Source organism: Protomyctophum bolini (genome assembly GCF_963924005.1).
Source record: "Protomyctophum bolini genome assembly, chromosome: 8".
Classification (NCBI taxonomy): Eukaryota; Metazoa; Chordata; class Actinopteri; order Myctophiformes; family Myctophidae; genus Protomyctophum; species Protomyctophum bolini.
Genome location: NC_137869.1, coordinates 22,016,659 through 22,039,412, shown reverse-complemented (window position 1 = coordinate 22,039,412; position 22,754 = coordinate 22,016,659). Strand labels below are relative to the sequence as shown.

General features: G+C 42.6%; 1 protein-coding gene across 1 annotated transcript; it reads left to right on the top strand.

Moving 5' to 3' along the window:
• Positions 1 to 134: 134 nt before the first annotated feature.
• st6galnac5b (ST6 (alpha-N-acetyl-neuraminyl-2,3-beta-galactosyl-1,3)-N-acetylgalactosaminide alpha-2,6-sialyltransferase 5b) lies at positions 135 to 20,727 on the top strand (the record flags this gene model as incomplete). The annotated part of the gene is made up of 6 exons (XM_080770474.1): positions 135 to 199; positions 1,105 to 1,305; positions 12,466 to 12,875; positions 14,659 to 14,766; positions 15,682 to 15,894; positions 20,328 to 20,727. The coding sequence occupies exons 1-6, from the start codon at positions 185 to 187 to the stop codon at positions 20,725 to 20,727; spliced, it is 1,347 nt and encodes a 448-aa protein (XP_080626600.1). The 5' UTR covers positions 135 to 184.
• Positions 20,728 to 22,754: the final 2,027 nt, after the last annotated feature.

Here is a 22,754-nt window from a genome sequence, read left to right as displayed (position 1 = left end):
TCTGCATGCTCTGTGATATGCTGGCATGCTGCCGTGGTCCAGGTGTTGCGTCCAGGCTACAAACTCGTGTTTCCACACAATAGTGCATTTCATTGTGTGCGCGCTCTGGCTCGTTACACTTGTAATGATGACAATAAGTGGACAAACGTTTGGCAAACCGGGGAAATAATTGAACAGTCGCAGAATGAGGACGCGAATGGTAATTATGAGCAAACTATTTCGGAATTTAGCAGGACAAGAATATAGCATTTACCCTCTCTCTCACTGTCTCTTATACTGGCAACATTGACACAGATGTAATTTTATTTGTGACGTTAGGAAATAAGTTTTTTCTTATTATTCTGCAGTTTGTGTGCGTGTGTACTGTAGGCTACGTGTGTGTGGGTGTGTGCGGCGCGTGCATTTATTCAAATGTAACAGATATATATTATAACTTTTGTTTTGAGTGTAAGTTTGTGTTTTTCGATTGATTGATTGATTGAAGTATTTTTATTAACAGTTTGCAGAATGGGTACATTTAACATGAAAGCACAACTCAATACAAAGACTGTTACTGTGGACGACACACTGATATTACATTACAACTTGTTTACAACAGGGTCCACCATTTTCAATTCATCAGAACATTTTAGAGATGTACAAATATACACTTTATATTAAGAATCACATCCGTGTGAAGTGAGGGGCGCTAATATCTAACTAAGTCTAACTCATCTTCTGTAGTAATTTAATAACCAATGACCAACAATAAAGAGACAATATGATGTAAATGACACATTGTACATTTTCCCTTCATTGTCAATGCGTTTACAAAACAAACATTGAACTAAAAAACAGAAAATCATGTAAGGAGGTAACAAGGGAAAGGGGGTGGGATTTCAATTTTCCGGGGGCCAGTTTCAAATTGCAGCCGTCCGGGTGCCCTTTGAGAGCGTTTTGAAAGAGTCAAGGGATTGGCATGTCTTAATGGCTGTTGGTAGGGCGTTCCACATTTTGGTGGCATAGGAACGAAAATAATTCAGTCCCTTGTTTGTGACGATTGCCGAATCTGGGTTGAACATGCGGTTCTCAAAATGTATAATGTATAATTGTCTGTTTCCATAGTGTCATGGGGTTGTTGGAATTATCACCATTACCATGGTTACCAGTCTTATGGTGGTGTATCACAGCAGCTCTGGTGACACCTCTTCATCATCATCTTCATCAGCCTACCACTCGGACAACCATGGCCCACCACAGAAGCAGCCAAACAAAAGGCCATTTACATCAACTCTGGCAGGATACACAGCTGTAATTGATCATAAGGTAAATATGCCAGACTGCCTAAATATTTTGTATGCATGTTTGTGCTCATAGTAGCCTATGTTATGGTAGGCCTATGTTATGTCATGTTTGCTAATTGTCTAATATAATAAATATATGAACGAATCTGCTTTAGTCGCGTGATTCAAACTAGGCTATCATAACGATTCACAGCAGGTCATCATTTAAATGCGTTGATTGAAAAACTGACCCAGTTGACAGTCACAAAGCAAATACATGTGGAGGCAGACGGTATGCTAAATAATTCATACTATTAGCCTTCCTCTGTCACCATGCCTGCCCCCCAGATGGCAACAGTACATTTTTGTCATATTTACTTTGATTTCAAAATTGTAGAGGAATTGTTGTCTAAATGAGTGCCTATAACCTACATTTCTTGTTTGGATATGTATTCATTCTCAGTTTTCCAAGAGCAACAGCACAGACATTATTATATTTTGTCTTAAAATGTTTCACTCACTTGAGTTTGCCTTTGTAATATTCAATCACTTAGCTGTCCACTATGCAAATCAGAATTATGTATCATGTAATTCACTCTCTGCTTCACTTTCTATCAAGTGTGCATGCATTACATAAATGTTGCAACTTGCCAGACACTTCAGACAATGTAGAGTAGATATCATTGTTGTGTGTGTGTGTGTGTGTGTGTGTGTGTGTGTGTGTGTGTGTGTGTGTGTGTGTGTGTGTGTGTGTGTGTGTGTGTGTGCGTGCGTGCCGTGTGTGCGTGCGTGCGTGCGTGCGTTTGTGTGTGGCTAACTGCTCCTTAACACAAGGGTATGCATTGGCTTTCCCTGCATTTCAATTTTCTATGTGGAGCAACAATTCAACAGCTGAGTGTCTTTGAACATAATTTAGATCCTTTGGGTGTATATGTGTCAAGCATCAGGCACTTCACAAGCACATTGATTACTGTGGTGATGCTGTGCATGTGTAATGTGAAGAGCTCCTGATCTGTATTCGGCTGTCATCCGTGTAAAGCAGGCAGGCTGGCATGTAAATTGAAATTTCAGGTTTTTCACTAAAACAGCTTGCTGAGGCGTTGGGCAATTCCTCAGTGCCAGATTTAATAGGCATTAGAAAAAAGCTTCTCCTGTGTGAAGTGTGGATGAGTCATGTTACAAAACTCCCTAGGAAATAGTCTGAACTTGAGATTCAGGCTTGGATTCTGCAGTAACAGCTTGTTTATTTTTTGGGTATGACCATATCGTGTATCAATAAGTTCAATCGGTGCAGTTATTATATCAATTCCTGGCTCGTTTCACTGGTGGCATTTCACTGCTGTTCTGAGCCAGTTATAATTGTCCGTCATAATGCACCATGCCGGATTGTTTCTCTAGCACAGTCTGCAGCATGCATGCCAGAGTTTGTACTAATCTTTCAAGAACGACAAAATATATTTTGTATTTGGTGTATGTATTTGGTGTATGTAAACACCAAATATCTCAAAAGAACGAAGAGAATCTCTACTTTTATCGGGGGGGAGTGGGAGTGTGTTTCCGTGACGTTGAGTTCTTTTTCCGTGGTTGTTTTCACCAAAAACGCTAACAAAAAGCAGATAAATTTAGAATAATACTATACTAAACTGGCTTGGATTTCTTTTGAAATCATTGGCAGTCGATGAGGTAATGTGTATATATATTATATTATACACAAAATCAATATAGTATGTTCAATACATGTTAAAATAATGTCCTAACTAAGCATTGAGCTCAAGTGCACGGACAATCGGACATGCCACCTTTTTCTTGGACTTTACTTAGGTCACCAAATAAATGATTAACGTGTCTGCCATGAAATATTTAATGAGGAAACTATTTAAAACAGGTCTGGTATCGACCGCAATGGCAATTAAAGACATCAGTGCTGTGTCCTTTATGGCATGTACCTATACACAGTCCCTGCTTGAAGCATGAGTAAATCCCAATATACTCCATCATGTGACAATTAGCATAATAGTGTTTTGGGGGTATAATTGTGGTTTTCAAAATAACCTTTTGATTAAAAGTTTCAGTCAATTTAGAATGACACTAAATCGATTGGATTGGACAAATGATGCAGAACCTATTTCAATTCAATGATCATTACACTCTGAGGAGCCTCACAACTGGGTATTGGAAATAATATCATTCATACTAGAATAATCTGACTATCTGACTAAATCATATCCTAAAAAAAGAAATATAGAAGTGAGTAAAAAAAAGAGTAAAATACAAGTATATTCAGGAATTATTAATCAATAACAGAACACTCTCATGTCCATACTGTATGTCTATTTATACTACCTCAGAAATCAGTTCTGAGACTGAACCAGACCTCAGTCAGTTCTGGCCAGACCCCACCCTCTCAGTAATCTGCCCATAAGGCTCAATGGATCTGGCTAGCAATACCGTGGCTCACTCCATCTGTCGCCTGAGCCACTGAAGTGTACAGCCAGCCCTGGAACTGGTGCTTGACCTCCCTCTGACACGCTGTGGGAAATTTGCCACAGAGGTACATTACGGAAGTTTTGCCATGTCTTGTGAGAGTTTGTGTTTTATGCTGGAGTTTGGCTTGTGAGACTAGAACCTCATCAGCCTACACCTCTTCAAAATGAATGCTGCTTTTTCATTGTTGACAGAATGAAAAAGTCTTGGGCAGAATACATAAGTATTGTTATTGCCTACCCTGTCCCTACAAACCTACGTCGGTTGAAGTATGTAGCCAGCTCAACTCATTAGTAGAGTAAAAGCACTAAATAAATATTGAATAGTAATAGTAGTAGCAGTAGTCGGTGCATGTGTTTGTTCCCGACATACTAAGAGTCCAACGGGCATTAGTCTGACACTGCATGTCGGAACTGAAACTGAGTCTTAACCAGCCATGCATGTGTTGGACTGTTGCACGTCAGACCAACGTCTGCGCCCATAGTAGTATTAGCCTAGTATTAGTATTACTATTATAAGGCAATAGAACAACTCAGTTTCCAAACAGTTTCATTGATGTTGTTAGTGGATTTGTTGTTAGCAGCAAGTTATCTGGGTGGAGAAGCAAAGCTGCTGCTCTCTCTGTCTGTCAGTGGGATATATAGGAAAAGCACAAAGGCACTGTGAAGTGAAATGGACATTGTATTGTTCAAGTACTAGTATTGGACCAGACAGGTGAAAAATTCAATCTTAACACATTGTGGTTTGGGCAGTTCACTCCTTTGCACTGCAAACGATTGCAGAAGATTAGAATGAAGTGTGGAAGTGGAGTGAAGTGTAATTTCTTCAGAGGTGAGTTGACTCGTCCACCTTTCCTGACTCAGGACAATGAGTCTCAATACGATAAAGGAAGGCTAAGGGGCCTCTGAAAAAGGAATACTAATGAAAAACCCTAGTCACATCCCTTTAAATCACAAAAAATAATAATCTTTCAGCCAAAGCAATTGCATAAGTTGTGTTTTGAGATACAGTACACATGAACTTGGGAAGATCTCTGTCAAAAGAATAATCTATACATTGAAACAGTATTGTTGTGTAACTTAAAGACATGCGCATTGCTTAACCAACCTGGTCTCATGCCCAAACACGATGAAATAGCACGGATTGGCAATTCCGTACATACACGCAGAAAACTCAAAAATCTATACATATTACACTGACATCCTCCCAATAGACCATGATGGAGGGGTGCCGTCTCTACCGAACTTGAGCCACGAGAGACACCACCGAGCACGCTAAAGCGCGCAAGTTTCCGTGTCGAACGTTGCGAAGTTCGGTAGAGCTGATTCAACCCTGTCTGAGTTGTAACCCTTACCCAATAGCACAGAATCGTAAATAATGTCAAACCCGATCTCACCCAAACACGGTGAAATAGCACAGATTGGCAATTCCATACGTACAATACTAGTGAAAGCCACGCCTCCATCGCGATCAAAACAGTAGTAGTGTAATATGTACGGAATTGCCAATCCGTGCTATATTCACCGCGTTTGGGTGAGAATAAGAAACGCAAAGAAAATATATCCAAGTAAATGAAATACCAGTTTCCAGTTATTGCAGACAATCTCACAACCTTTCCAGAGAAATTGGAGGAAGCCACTTCTTGGGTGAGTGCCACATGGGTCCACGGTTCTGCTGTGTGAGATATTTCAGTGTGAGTCATTAACAGTCACCCCCGCCCCCGACTGGTCCCCTTCAGGACCATCCGGCACTGTCAGCTGACAGGGATTCTTGATGCAGAACTGCATCATTTTTCCCACTGCTCAATGTCACTCTGCTTGCAGCAGCATACGGTAGTATGACTGCAGTAGCAGGAGCAGACCCACAGTCTGCCCGCAGGGTCAGCTGAGGTCTATACTGTTGCTGAAGGGAATAGCATGATGATAGTGCACGGCCACCAGAAATACACCCTCACGTACAGTACACACACGGACATAAACACATACAGTACACATACAGTATCACGTGCAGCAGCGCACAAACACACACAACACTGAGACGTGTATGAACACTGGCAGACCTATAAGCACGCACGCACCCGCACACACACGCGCACACGCACACGCACTATGACGCACGCACACACACACACACACACACACACACACACACACACACACACACACACTGTGACGCACGTACGCTCTCACACACACACACACACACACACACACACACACACACACACACACACACACACACACACACACATACACACACGATGCACCGAAAGAACAAACAAACAAACCTGCATGTACTATACATCCACAACTAAATATTACTGCAAATCATCATCACATCACATCACCACATCACATCACATCACACCACATCACACGCACGCACGCACACACACACACACACACACGCACGCACGCACACACACACACATGCGCGCACACACACACACACACACACACACACACACACACACACACACACACACACACACACACACACACACACACACACACATTTAACATCTTTATTTGCATTCACATTTTAGAAGAAATGTCTTGAACACAAACAATAGTGGATGCGCAGATTGCAGGCTTGGGCATGCCTGCAATCTGCAGGCCCCTCACGACTGATTTGTGGACATTACCGAGGCTTCCAAATATGAACACAAGTAGTTTACATTTGTAGCCAAGCTGTATAATAGCATCCTTAAGACGCAAGTACTTAAGCACCTTGGTAAGGAATGCCTCTTCCAGACTGTGGTCAAATGTACATGCCACTTCCAAAATGGTCACTTCTCTACTGTGCTCATCAACAACAATAATATCTGGTGTATTAGCAGTGACATCTGAAAAGGCATAATTTTCATTATTGTGCATGAACATGGCAGTTGAAACACGTGAGTGCTTTTACATTTTGGCAGATGATGAAACATATGAACTTATGTCCTTAGCTAATACACACACACACATGCTCGTGTACGTCGTATGCACGCACACACGCACATACTCAATGTTAATTCAACTGTGAAATGGTTAAATTAACACTGGGGATAGTGTGTACATGCACACAGTTGAGAGACAGCCTCTCTCAATTGTCTAATTCTGCCCCTCACCTCCCTCTCTCTCTTTCTGCCATGTTGACCTTTCAGAAACTGTCAGTAGAATCAATCTACATTGGCCTTTAACACAATATTACAAAACCTGCATAACCAAAACCTGCATAACCTGTGCTGTGTGTGTGTGTGTGTGTGTGTGTGTGTGTGTGTGTGTGTGCGTTGTGTGTTTGCTTGCAAGCCTGGGTGTGGGCGTGCACTTTTCCATACTGAATTTTTACTCTGTCGGCAGAGCCTCATAATCGCCGCAAGAGGAACAAGCTCACCCTGACCTCTCTCACAGGTCTCTATTTGAATGCATTCTCAGAGTTAGTCTTCAACCACATATATAAAAGCAGTGCATAATAACATAATACATGTGTTACTGAATTGGATTACTTGTGCTAGGGGGTGAAAATAATTCTGGACCAGTAGGGCAGGAAGCCATTAACAAACATGATGCAGCTGTGTGTTTCAGGCTGATCACTTGCCACTTCTTAAACACTTTAAACTTGGGGTCCTATTTTGGGCATAGGGTTAGAAAATCCCGATCTACAAGCTCGGCTTAAAAGTGTTTAACGACTTGAAACCTATAGCTACCCTATTCTGGGTATTGGTGAAAATGGCCGATCTGCAAGCTGCTCACAGTCACGACGCATCATGTTGCAATCTGCAACATGACCCAAAACCCAAATAATCAATTACACTTACCCCACACTTACTTGATCATACTACAGCGTCATAGAAAAGCACCAAAAGTAGCAGATCCACAAGCTCGAAACGTGGCGCAAAGGAACACATTTTAATCTTGTAGACCTGTTACTTTTGGTGCTTCTGAATTTGAATCCTGAAAGGTTTTGGATATATGAGGTTTCCACCCGGCAGAGACAATATACATACGGTAGCTAAAATCTAAAATGACACCGATGCTTTCCCAGTCAGCGTGTTTCCAGATCCATTTAGCAGCCCTGCAACCGACTGAATTCAAAAGGCATAAGTGTGGAGCATTATATCGCCCGCTGTGGGATCTAGTGTAACGCATGGGATTCAAACTCGGGTCTCCCATGTGAAAGTCCAACATCTTAACCACTAGACCAAAGGGATATCCCTATGGACTGGTGGAGATATTAGACTTTTGAGGCCATCAGGCTGAGGCTCTGAGGCACTGCTACACTAGTACCCTCACATATACCACAGAGCAGCACACCATTTGATTCTCCCCTTCATTTCACTGTTTCCGAGGGTGCATCCTCAGAGGCATGCCCCCCCCCCCCCCCCCCCCCATCATGCATGAGGCTGAATGGAGCCTCACACACACGCGCGCACACATGCACACTCAATGTGCCCCTTAATTTCTCCAATTTGCGAACAGAGTTTCCTTCACGAATGTGTCACCGGGAGGAGATTAATGAGATTTCAACTGTCAGGAGCATTCCAGTGTAATTAATTGGTCTCTGTGAACATATACCATAGCTCTGATCATTAAGACTTCCCTCCACGGTGGTGCGACTGATCTCCCCTGGTTCTCCGGTGATTTCTGTCAGTGTATTTTTGTATTGTATAAAAAGTGGTGGGCTAGTGTTATTTTACTGTAAATAAGGAGGCCTTTATATTCAGCTGTACATCATCATTTTCGGGGCGCAACTATGTTGTGTATGAAACAAGCTTAAGCCATTCATTTTATCGCCCTCGTTTACTCATTATTGTTCCTCGCCTAGGATTTATGAAACCAAATCCATCATAACTTGCCTCATGAGTCCCCTGTGTCTTCAAACATGCCACATGGACACAATTGTTCCCAAAATGTATGCTATCTCTGTATGCTATCTATCTCGATCATAAATTGGATGGGATGCGTTCATCCTTTGGTGCCTGCCCAGGAGCGAAAAGGGAGAGGTTAGATGATTGGAGAGAGCAGGAGAGGAGGGAGGCTCCGGTCTGATATTTAGAGGCTGACTGATGGAGTTCACTGGGAAAGCAATTATGATTGTGACGTTCCCCTGGGAAGTATATAAACAGGAAGATACTGATGAGTCTGGAGTCAATGTGTGGGCGGTAATTGACTGGGACTGGAACGGGAGCCATTGAACTGCCACTTCCTGTCTTGCCTGACTCCATGGGCCTGTTTGTAATGGCTTCAGATAATTAAATCAACACTGATGGTGAAGCCACTTCATGCTGAGCCTGTCGTTATTTTAGATCACGTTAATCAAGGAGAGTGTTTTCATCAAGGTTATGAATCATTGATCATAGATCTGTTCCCATTACACAAAGTACAGAGAACCTGAGTGACGACTGAGTGCTTGACTGACTGACTAAAGTGCATGTGTGTCAGCGTTAATGGGATTGATGTATTATATATATTTTGTTTAGTGTGGCACAATTAATCGAAGAAAATGTTAATCTGATTCAAACACCTATGCAACCTAGCCTCGGTCCCAGGCTTACTTATCTGCGAAGAGAAAAGCCTGATCTCAACCTACGGCAGAGACGCTATTGGCGGAAGTGTCGCGGTTCGGAACATCCGGCAAATGTATTTCCCCCGGATACGATATTATTCCGACCAATCACAACACTTGTTGTAAACTGATTTGTAAAGCATCAACGTAATTTCCTTGAGCGGTATTTCTGCCAAAATCCTGCAACTTCCTCCCAAAACAAATGATAGCCCCTACAGCTTAGGTTTTGCCCAGCGTTTGTGAAGAATCGTGCAGCGCTAGTTGGCTGTCCAATTCATTTAGTTACTCTTACATTTTTGTTTATGTTTTTTTGTTAATGGATATTTTAGAATCGTGTGATAATCGTGAACTTTCCTTCCTTCCTTCCTTCCTCAACTTAATTCTTTTTTTGTTCCCTCTTTCCTTTGCGTATTCATGGTAATGTGTATGTGGCACGGTTTATATTATGCAGCCATTTGGTTAAGTTCTGGGATTTCTCAGTGAGAACTTTTCATAAAGGACACATTTATTACTGTTAGGGAACATTTCCCAGGCGCTCTATGCCAGTGGTTCCCAAAGTGGGGTCCGGGGACCCCTAGGGGTCCTTGAGGGAGTTCCAGGGAGTCCCCAGCTAAATGATAGTTTGGAACCAAATGGACCCTTATGGGTCTGTAACTCTGAGAGTTAATTTATTTTTATTTTTATCCCCAGTTTTTATTTTTTTTCACCCAGTGCCAATTAGCTAATGTAATCCTGGGCGCTACATTTCCTCTGCCAACCTGGGGGGGGCAGTGGAAAATGTTAAAATTAACATTGCTTTTACAATATAAATTGGGGTCTCAGAGAAATGCCATTAAATGGGGGTCCGTAGACTAATGCATGTCAAACTGGCGGTCTTTGAAATTAAACAGGTTGAGAATCACTGCTAGAGCTGTAACTATCTTCTCTTATGGGGGTCCCTGGCATATATCTTCAAATGGGGGTCCGCAGGCTAATAAGTGTCAATTTGAGGGTCCTCTATGCTGTAATACCACTAGGCAATTTGCAACCTGAAATTGCTTACCTTGCTCCATACCTGCACTATTGAAAAGAGTACGGGTATATTCTGTTTTAGAGAACATGTTTTGTTAAAGCATTTTCAGTGTTATCATTGGCTTAAAAGGGAAAGAGAGTATTTTCTGGCCCTGGGGGAGGGTAAATAGCTTGTGTGTGTTTGTGTGTGCTTGCGTGCATGTGTGTGTGCGTGCGTGCGTGAGTGCAAACACATAGTATGGAGCTTAAAGCACGGTTCAGAATGCCAAAGGGATTCTCCATTAAGGCTTGGAATAATTCATAACAGGTGGGCTCTTGACATTCTTATGTGTTCTAGTCTGTAGCAACACAGTGTTGCTCTCTTTAGTTTTTGCACCATAATGTGTACAATGTGTGTACAAATAAAACAGGCCTCAGTGAAATTTGAATATACACGAAAATGTCTGGTTCACCTTGCTGTCTGAAAATGTGAGAATGTCATCCCATCTGAGTGTACTACAGTACAATCAGAGACTCATCTCCATCGCCCAAGGATGGAGTCTATGATGTCCTATGAGTGAAATCCCCTCTTCAGTGGTAAGCAAGATGGAGGGAGGGGCTGGCATGGGACTACCAGGCGTAGGTAGGCCTCTTTGGTGGGAACACGCTACAAGTAGGCCTACAACTGTGATCCATCAGCGTGGGATACAAGCAAGAGAAGGCTCGGCTGTTGCTGGAGCTGAGGGAATCCACTGACCAGCTGGTGAGAGCAGCGGGCACCCAGATAAGAACAGGAAGAAAGTGGAAAGCCCATGAAGAGATCGACATTGCATTTGTGGTCGGCAGAGTCCAGGAGGGTCGAGCAGGCCTTGGGAGGGGCGATACTTGTTCTGGTCATAGGCTTCCAAAGAAGATCGAAGAGCAGCGGTGGCAGAAGTGGCTAGAACTGAGCAGGAACGCCTTAACATGTTATGGTCTGACCTGTGGAAGATCCCCAAGCTAGGCTCAGCTATGTCATATGTTTATTGGTAGTAGTTTTCAACAGTGTAGTACAGTTTGAACATACCATATATTTTTTTTCTCCCTCACCCCATCCCTCCCCCCACAGTTATCGTCATCATTAAACAATATAAAAAATAACAACAATTGAGTACAGACATACAAAAAACAACCATGTATATTTGACATATAATATGAACAGTAGGAAACAAAAATAATAATTTAAGCACAGATAACAAAAACAATATAAATAACAAAAAATAAAATAAAATAAAACAAATACAATTATGAGTTGGGTTATTTGAGTTCAAAAGAGTTACAAGTTATGTTGGAAAATATTGTGTTGAATCGGAACGTTGTCATACAGCCCCCTCTATACAGAGTTCTATCGTTATGAGGAAGCAAAAAAACACACATAGTATTGGTTCAATTAGTCTGTCGGAAGTACCCTCAGATTCTCAAAGTAGGTAATGAATGGTTGCCAGCTAGAAAATAACCTTTCTGTTGAACCTCTAATTGTAAACTTTATTTTTTCCAATTTTAAAAATCCCATAATATCCTTAAGCCACATAGCTAATACAATGCTTCTTTGTAGTGTCGTGCTAGTGTAAGTGCCCTGTAAAGGCACACACTTATGTATTCTCTCTTTTGCTTTTTACGCCCATTTCTGAGCAATTTAGTTGTTATGCCAATTGATTCCTTTGTCACTACTATTGTATCCTACTGAGTACTGACTCACCTTCCAGTGAAGAGCCCCACCACGTGGATTTGAACACACAACCTTCGTGGTGGTGGTTTCCCAAGCGCATGGGAAAAACGTTGAACTTGAGCCGAAGAACTTACTTTGTACTTGGTGTGATCTAATACATTAGTAGCAAAGTAAACATGCATGAATAACATCCAGTCATTTCATCTTTGAGGACGCATTTAACTGTAATCATTGGTACTTTGGTGGAACTAATGGCAGTCAAATGGGTCTCATTCCATTTGAATAATCAACATAATAATCACACAAATGAGATGCACGCTACATCTCATTTACTGAAAGCCACATGTACAGTAAAATCTTCATCCGGATCCATTTGGTTACATTACCGCACACTCTCAGAGTTGAATTAACACTGAGCATTTTACAGAGTACAGCTTTCAGAATGACCTTTGACCCTTGCCCTCCCAACAGCCTCTGAAGATGCACTGCACCTCCTGCTCCCTGGTCACCAGCTCCGGTCAGCTGACAGGAAGCAAGCGGGGCGACGAGATCGACCGCGCAGAGTGCGTCATCCGCATGAACGACGCCCCCAGTGCCGGCTTCCACGGCGACGTTGGCCGTCGCACCCATCTCCGCGTGGTGGCCCACTCCAGCCTGCAGAGGGTGCTGCGGAACCGCCGGGAGCTGCTCAACACCAGCCAGGACGCCGCGCTGATCTTCTGGGGGCCGAGCATGAGCATGAGGCGGGACGGGAGGGGGCTGGTCTACAACCAACTCAGACTGCTGAAGCAGCAGCAGCCCGCGCTCAAGGTGTACGTCATCTCCCGGGGCAAGATGCTGAGGTTCGACGAACTCTTTAAAAACGAAACGGGAATAGACAGGTGAGCTTTCAAGACGAAAGAGTTCTGTCGTCCTAACCACATGAAAACTGGTGTTTAGATTGAGGACAGCATTCTTAATTGCTGCCAAAAAAACCCTGATAAAGATTTAAAAATAAATGTTAGCCAAGCAGCAGGGTGTTAATTAGAGGAACTATACACTGGTGGTAAACTAAGGTTTCACTGGCCTCTACAGGTTGAAACATTTAATTAGTTTGCTACTGCTGGTCACACCCTAATCATGATGTACACTAGTTGTCAAATCCCCCAATAAGCAAGAAACCTAGATTTTGAAAGCAAGACTGAGAGAGCCTAGAGCCAAATTTAGCATCACCTTAGAAGTAAAGACCCAGAAGTCAGAAGCTGGGATCCATCACTGATCAGTGATTCAGTGTGAAAAGCAGCAGTGTTGTACACTGGTCGAGGAAAAAATAAGAAAACAAATCAATGATTGGAGCTGGGAAGACTGGAGCCTATCAAGCCATCGAGGGGATTGTCACAGGTGAGTGGTGATAAATGATTATTCTAGTTTTGTATTATGACATTGCTTGATTAATGCTGTTAGGCCAGCTAATGCAATAATAGTTTTCTGCAGATACTTACAGTGAGTGTATTTCGTTTTTTTTCGTGTGTGTGTGTGTGTGTGTGTGTGTGTGTGTGTGTGTGTGTGTGTGTGTGTGTGTGTGTGTGTGTGTGTGTGTGTGTGCGTGCGTGCGTGCGTGCGTGCGTGCGTGCGTGCGTGCGTGCGTGCGTGCGTGTGTGTGGTATATGTGTGGGTGCATGTGTGCATGTGTGTGGGTGGAGAGGAAGAAGAAGAATTTCAACACATGCTGTGTGCTGAGATGAAAAAAGAGTGAAAATTTGATCAAATAAATAAATAACTAAATGAATCACTTCTGCTTTCGAGCTTGATGTACTAGACACAGAACGTGCAGTGAAGGCAGCGCGCTTTATTTTCAGAACTATACAGATTACACTCTTATGAAAGCCCTGCTGTATTTTTTTACATGCTCATTCAACAAAAGAACAAGTGGGAGATCCGAGCTGCGAAACCACTCACAGTGACAGTACCATTAATGGGATTTACATCAAAGCTAGTGCCAATATATGGTGAAGGATTTGAGGGGATTTGGTTAACATTATGAGGTCACGATTGTCCCTCACTGAAGCCAGAATGACATTTCTACAGGGGGATTCAGTCTTTCCTCGTGTACTGTAGCAATGCCCAGTGAAGCATTTACAGCTTTGAGTTGTCATCAGAAATAGACGATTCGTTCTACTTTGAAGTCAGATTAAATCTCTCCGGATGCATGACTATTCCCCGGGTACAAGCAAGGACTGAATGAGATGTTGAAGGCCAATTTATACTTTTACCCATGATGGGAAATGACTGCTTTTCGATCAAGAAACATTTTGCGTCACATTTTCTCGATTGAAGATCAGTTGTTTTGACACTGTTACAAGAAGCTGACACCTGAACACGAACATCTATCGATTGCTCATTTTAAGCAGTATAACCTAGCGTTCAGACATGTATGACTACTAGATATGAGACTTAAGGTTTGAAATTATATATTTTTTTATAATAGTTTTTAATTTCATACTTCTTGTGAAATGTGTGTGTGTGTGTGTGTGTGTGTGTGTGTGTGTGTGTGTGTGTGTGTGTGTGTGTGTGTGTGTGTGTGTGTGCGTGTGTGTGTGTGTGTGTGTGTGTGTGTGTGTGTGTGTGTGTGTGTGTAAATAAATACATGAATATGTTTAATATACTGTACATGTTGTCTTCTAGGAAGAGGTCCAACTCCTGGTTGAGTACAGGCTGGTTCACCATGGCTATAGCACTGGAGCTGTGTGATAGGATCAATGTATATGGAATGGTGCCTCCTGACTTCTGCAGGTGGGATCTTGTGCTCTCATATTTTCATGTATTGCATGTACTGTACAACCACTCTTATCCTGAGTGACATTCATGTGCAAAAATGAGAAAAGAATGAACAGCGTGCGTACTCCCTGCAGTGCTACATTCAGGTTTCTGTCATTGCCACACAAAGAGGCAGGCACAGATGAAAAATTACTGACATTTGCAATACACAAAATCTAGTAAACTCAATCACTAGAACTGAAACCAGTGGAAGTGCAAAATATAACAATTCCCAAGGCACGCATGCCCTTCCACCACCCACCCCCTCCAACGGAACATCACAGGAAACAACATTGTAATGCTGGCCTATACAGTATACTCTCACATGCATCCTCAAAAAGAAGACAGGTTGTCAGGGCCGGTTCTAGGCATAGGCGAACCAAGCGGTCGCTTGGGGCCACAACCACTGAGGGGGCCACGTCACAGGGAGTAGATATATATATATTTTTTTTATGTATCCCCTATCCCTTACATGGGCTACTGGCCACATGTGGCCCCCACCTAGCTTCTTAATTTTGATCTCAAAGTGCACCAGATTGAAGCATTTTCATGGCAAATTTACAGATTTTTCCACATAATATTATGTTGCTTGGGGCCACTAAAGGCCTAGAACCGGCACTGCAGGTAGTGACATAATGCTCATGAGGGAATGTAAGCTGGATTGGAGTGGCTCTTCACTTAACTCTCTGGATCACGGACTGTCAGCATGAGATCAATGCTGCTGACTTTGATGAACACATCGGTGGGTTCCAGGCTCTTACAGTATGTTGTGTTGTGTGTTACTCTCTCTGCCGCTGTTTCTCTTTCGTTATACTATGTTCTTGTTGTACCCCCACTTCCCTTCATTATCTCATCTATATTCTCTCTGTTCCTTATTCTCCTTCTTTGCAGATCATCTTCCCATCCTTTGGTGCCGTATCATTACTACGAGCCCATAGGGCCTGACGAGTGCTCCATGTATCTCTCTCATGAACACAGCCGAAAGGGAAGCCACCACCGCTTCATTACAGAGAAGGCGGTGTTCTCCAACTGGGCTCGAACTTTCAACATCCACTTCTACCAACCCAACTGGAAACCATCCTCTGCTATTCACTTGAATGTCTCGTATACTCCAGACCCGGCTGGCACCTGAGGCCTGAGAGATGTTCATGAATATGGAATTACTACTGTAACTGTGTGTGTGTGTGTGTGTGTGTGTGTGTGTGTGTGTGTGTGTGTGTGTGTGTGTGTGTGCGTGCGCGTGCGCGTGCGTGCGTGCGTGCGTGCGTTCGTGCGTGCGTGCGAGAATGTGTGCGAGAATGCATTTGTGCAGGGCAGGCTTGTATGTGTGAGGGAGAGACGGAGAGAGATACATACAGAGTACAGACACACACACAGAGAGAGAGAGGCATTCAGTGTACAGATAACCATTCTTGCCATTGTGAATGCACAATAGAGTGGCAACATGGTACAATCTGCTACTACTACGGCACGCTGCTTACAGCATAAGAAGAGTGACAGATCTGGAACAGTGCATAAGCATAATGGCGATACGTGCAGCAACAGTATTTTTGGAAACGTAATAAATTAGAAAACAGATTAGAGCCAGAGTTATAGATTAATAATGTATTCTCTGTGGCTCTACAAAGAGCTACAGTGTTGATACCTCCAAGAGATGGGACAGACAATAAATAAGCGGCCATAGCTGAGTGGATAGAGAACGTGGAAAATCGCCGGCTCGACTAACCCAGTCAAAGTGTCCCTGAGCAAAATGCTAAACCGGCTCCCCCCTGTGTGATCATTGCATTCATCTGCTGGTGAAGCATTCAAAGTAATGTACTCTCCCCAGGGATACACTACTCCTGGAACTGTGCAGCAATAGAAGTTTCTTCAGTGTGACTGACTGTCTTTTTATGAATGAAAATGCATAAATACAATTGAATTCCACTGTCCCAGAACAGATGGGGTGATAAATGAGGCCAACTGAGCCCATGTGGTTGATATTCTTCTAGGCTGTAATTTGCCCTGTTTTTTAAAAGCTAAATGTGTAGCCTATAAACACAATCCCTGAACATCATGCATATAGTAAGTAACCACAAAATAAATCAGATGATGTACTAGTGATGCTTAATAATCAAAGCAAAGTATACTGAACAGCCTCCTTAAACTTTACCCATATATGGCAACAATATCAGTGGTGGAAAAGGTACTCAAATGTTTTACTTAAGTAAAAGTATCAATACTGCAATGTAGACACAGACTATAAAGCACAAGCTTGTAGATCTGCTATTTTCAAATGATCTAAATATGCATAGCATTGAAGTGGATAACGGTGGTTAATTTAGTTCATTTTGTAATAATAATCAAAATCTACAAAGCAACTAGTAACTAACGTTTTCAAAGACTTATAGTGGAGTAAAATAATATTTTCCTCTGAGATGTAGTGGGGTATAGAACGATTATGGGTAAATAATAAGTAAAAATGTAAAAAAAAAAAAACTCAAAATTGTACTTAAGTAGGCCTACAGTACTTGAGTAGATGTACTTGTCACTTTACACCACTGAACAATATTGTACTCCATATCTCCAGAACAGCATGGATACTGTTGAAGTCCAGGCCCACTCACCTTGGTGAAAAATAAAAGAGGGGGATCCAAGCGGATCATAACGGTCCATTTTTGGTACTCTTTGCTCTCAGGATGTTGCTGTGTGGGATGTCATGCAGAGAGACTTGACTCCCCCTGGAGTTGTAGATTGTGTGTTCAGCACTAATGGCTGCTCTTCGAGCTGTAAGGGTTGGATTCTAAAGGCTTCAAAGGACGAGCTGGCTGCAATTGAGCCTGCCACCAGTACCTTATAATCATATAAATTCTCTGGGGCAGAATGATGATTGCTGTGCATCACCTTGTGCATCACCTTTTCAAGTTAGAAAAAGAGTAATGAATATGCAGAACATAATACATTTGAATATAATGGTTATGAATGGTGATGAAATTGCAAATTTTTTAATCTTTCTGATATTGAAAATGCTTGCAGTTTGTAGATGGAGGGTGTTTAGTCTTCCAGTTTCACGCTCTCCCGTTGGTGATCATCAACAATAAGATATTTTATGAAGATGTTTCACATTTTTCTAAAATAAGATTGTGAATATTATTATATTTATTGCCAATACCTATTCTACAATATAGGGCCTGCAGATGAAACCCTGATGTTCATTTCCTCAGCATTCCGATTCTTATCCCCCATGACTCGAGTCCCCCAGCCATTGATAAGTATGCACTTGCCACAGCAAATGCTGTGAGATTACAGCTCTGCCAAACCAATGGTTTAAAAATGTATTAATAAATCAAATGCCATCTTCCCATCACGAGACCAAAATGTTTTTCCGATAAGAATGAATGGACCAACACTATCTCATGCAAGGTGTTGACAGCTATCATAATCTCTGTTCTACAAAGTCAGATGATTACACAGCCATAATCCCATTTCTGAAAAAAAGCAGATACTGGCTTACATTTGTTATTAGGTAATTCTCTCTTTCATGTTTTCCTTTTTTTTAACAAGATAAGGAGACTGCAAAATTTGCTGTTAGCCTGACACCTTGTGGCCATCTTTTGTGTCATCAAGCATGGTTTTCAAGTTTTGGTTGTTAATGTCAATGTTGTTATTTACAAGCCTTATTGTAAAGTCACGGTTAGGGCTAAGTAAAATTATGTTTAAAATTAATGAAATCAGAGAGGTAGAAACTGATGTTCTTTCCAGGTTGAAAATTGTTCTGATTTAGTGTTAGTGTGTGAGTTTGCTATTTAAGCTGCTATTCCATCAACAATTAAATGTTATACTTTATATTCATTGTCTATGGATGAGCATGTTTTAATAATAAGCATAATTATGCATTGCATATGTTCAACCAAAGGCCATATTATGTTACATTACAATTTCTTCATTCACATAATGATGTCAATAACATTCTGGTAATAATGGTCATACTAGCTTCTACGTGAAAGCCTGACTATGTGCTTTCATAGTCAAAGCAGATTGTATAGGCCTATAGCCTGATTGGAGTCTACTCAACCAACTTATTGTCCAAGCACTGTTAGCCATTAAAGCAAAATGGCAACTACAGTACAATTGTATGAAGCTATGAAATTCAGGAATATGTCTTCAAAGATGACCTGCCAACTGAATTGGAAAACCTCAATTTGTGGGCTGTGGCGTGGATCGTATAGTCTGTCAACCACTTACTGTAAGGTAGGCCTAGACTGCACATTCCATTCCTCTACGCTGTGTTGCATGTCCCCCTTATCCCCCATCATGCCCATGCTTCCTTTCTCTCTACAATCTTATCTGTAGAGACTCTCTGCTAGAGACAGATAAGAACATTAAATTATATTAATCTTGGTAAGATCTTTAGAAGCATTCAGAATGTGTAACAGAGTTTCTATATTGGACAGACAATTTATGTGAACCTTTAAGATGGTCACTCTGCACACTAGTAGCCTACAGGAGACAGGAGTGGGTAGATTTTTCTGTGTGTCAAATTAGGTTTTTCAAAGTCGACTTTGACATTTCAAAGCATCAAAATGTAGATCTGCTATTCTCAACATATTTTCATACATTTGCATCCAGCTGAGTTTGTTTTCTTTTCACTGTTCGCCATTCTCTGTTGTTACACTTACCTGACTCCGGCAATGCAACACATCGTACGTCTCTAAATGTTTTGATGAATTGAAAATGGTGGGCCCTATTGTAAACAAGTGTAATGCTTTATGGTGTCGTCCACTCATTGTTAACAGTTTTTGTATTGAGTTGTACTTGAAATGTACTGTAATTCTGCAAACCGTTAATAAATCAATCAATCAATCAATCAAAACCACAGGGCAAACCACAAAAACAGACATATTTAAAAAGGTGTGCAGTGCAGGTGTTTATGCATTTATGTCATTATCAATTTCTTTCAAGAAATCCACTACTGCAGATGGGTTGGGTGTGTGTGAGTGAGTCATGTGTGTGAGTCTGTGTGTCTGTCCGTCCGTCTGTGTACAGCTAATCTCCGGCACTGTAGAAAACCACACCACTCTATAGACCGATTCACAGAGGGTTTCCTGGGTGCGGCCATTACTGAGGTGTACCATTAAGCGCAACAGCACTGATTAGCTACACCTGGCCTACGGAGCACCTGCTCCATGGATTACACCTCAGTAATGGCCGCGCCCAGGGCACCCCTCTGTGAATCGGTCTATAGCTGATAGTGGGGTGGAGTAGTAGCAGGTTGCCTTGTTGGTGGTGGGTGGGGCCATTGGCACACCTGGGAACTACAGGCTATACTGCTATAGGCCTAACTAGAAGCCACAGACAAACATTTGTATACCTTATTACTGGAGAGGTGCTGGTAGCAACACAACTACATTGTGCCTAATGAGTGCCTATATATATATTGATGCATTACTCGTAAGTTTTCTTTCTATTTGCCAAAATGCCCCTTTGAGTATTTGATTAGCTTAATTTGTTTATGCCTATGTTTGTTTATAGTTTCATTTGTTTATATGATATCCCAGTCGGTGCTACCACCCGGGGCCATACCTTCAGCCGGCACCACCACCTGGGACCCCTCCCCAGCCAGCACCGCCACCTGTCTCCCCTCCCCAGCCGGTGCCACCATCCGGGCCTCACCTCCAACCGGCACCACCACCTGGGCACCTCAGCAGCCCCCTAGCCCTCCTCAGCAACAGCTATGGGCCCCAGCCCCCCTGCAGCAGCCCCCTCCTCAGCAACAGCTATGGGCCCCAGCCCCCCTTCAGCAGCCCCCTCCTCAGCAACAGCTATGGGCCCCAGTCCCCCTGCAGCAGCCCCCTCCTCAGCAATAGCTATGGGCCCCAGCCCCCCTGCAGCAGCCCCCTCCTCAGCAGCAGCCCCCTCCTCAGCAGCAGCTATGGGCCCCAGAGAAAAAACAACTGATCTACAAGCTCACAACGTGTCGATGTAGATCGGCTAGTTGAATTATTTTAAAATTATTTTAAAAAAAATAACAAATATATAAGGGGTAAGGTGTAGCCTCGGAAAACCCAGACGTTTTTATTTCCAGGGAGGTAAGGTATAGGTAAGGTAAGGTAAGGGGTGGCACAAGATCTTTGACTTGAAGTTAAGAGGTTTTGCGATCACAGCTCCCTGCCTCTCTGTCTGCTTCAGCACTGGTACCACCACCAGGCAATCAATGGTCTCTCTTGCAGGTGATGATGAATGTTGGGAAGTTTTCATTCTGGCACTCAGAGTTGTTCCAAGAAGCTGGCTGCGTCACGGCCCTCAGCCTTTCCGGTAAACTATCCTAATGTTATTTTGTCTGCTCCTGTTCTTCAAGTCATCCTTTTTGTATTTCAATGCCTTTAATTCTTTGTCCACTTTTTCAATCAGTCGCAGTTTCTCTTGGATTATCTTCATTTAGTTCATTAGCAGATAAACAACCTTACATTTCCATAACGAGAGTTGAAAGAGCAGATTAGATTTGTCAGTGGTATTGATTTGCTGTGAAATGTCCTCATTACTCTCTCGAATGGCCCTCATTGCAGCCTAAAGCCTGAGGCTATCTCCGTGCCGGCGTGCTCAGCCTCGGTTGCCATGTTTGCATGTTGAAGCGTGTTGGTTCAGTCGACGATGAGTCGATGAGAAAACAACTCTCATGCACCTTGTGCCATGCACCATTAGCATTTAGCATCACCAATATGTTACTATATGTACTGTAACAATCTTATAAAAATGCATTCCTGGACACCTAGACTATACTTAAAATACCAGTAAGACGCCCAACATACAGTATGGAATGAATTCTGTGCTGGCCATATATGGAGTGTGAGGTCAGCTCCATATAAAGATCTAAGGGTGGCAGCGGGGGCAGTGTCTTGAGTGTACACTCAGGGTAGGGCCAGGCCTTAATGTTTGGGCCTGTTGAAAACTCTAGTTTTTGCCGGCTGCACTATATAACTTTGGGGCGGGCCCATCTAGAGTTTGAATGGACAGGTGTCAGTCAAAAGGGAGACATCGAAGAGGAAGGACGGGTGGGGAAGGATCAACATATGGAATGTCAGAACAGGTCAGCTCCATATAATATATGGAGCCATATTATGGAGATCTAAGGGTTTGAGGTTTGAGGTCAGATGTAGAGTTGCTGGCCAGCTCCATATATGCAGATCTAGGTGATGATCCAGTCTCCATGTATGGCTATCCAGGGTTTGATGAGGTCAGTGTCATGATCTTCATACAGTAGGCCTATATAACAGCCATGTCACAAGGCGTGATGGACTAATGACCATATATGTTGGCATGACGTGTCACGAGACGTGATGCACTGACAACCATATACTGTATGGAGGCGTGACGGATCGACGAACTTTTCATAGTAATCTGCGACCTACAGTCACAATTAAGGGCTTACAATAAGTGATTAATACTACCGGTACTACCACAGGTAAGTTTTGGTTAATACATAGTGCTCTACCACCTTGTGCTTTCATATTTTCCTGGTCTTCCCTATAAAGCTAAATCCTCAGTGTTACATTTGCATAGAGGACTTTGCTGTATATTTGAGTGACACACTGACCTAATTCATTCACAAAAGTCATAGTTCTACCTCCAGGGATTTTTTGATCACGAACAATAAAGGGTTTTTGCCACACTCACACCTAGGACACACTTGTGTCCTGTGTCTTCTGTGTGTTATGGCCGCCTCAATGCATTTCCAATGGGAGTCACATGGTTTCAACTTTCAAGCATTAAGGGTTATTTCCCCATCTTATTCAATGTTCTTCAGGCTCCCATCAGAAGTCGTGGATACAGTCAGGTTATCACAGCAAGGCCCACACATAAAATGGTGTAATTACACTTACACAGATGATGCTTTTACGCCCTCCTCCCCTCCTCTGCCAGACAGGACAGAGAATGATGCTGGCAGACAGATGATGGAATAAAATAAATAGTAGCAATAGCCAGCA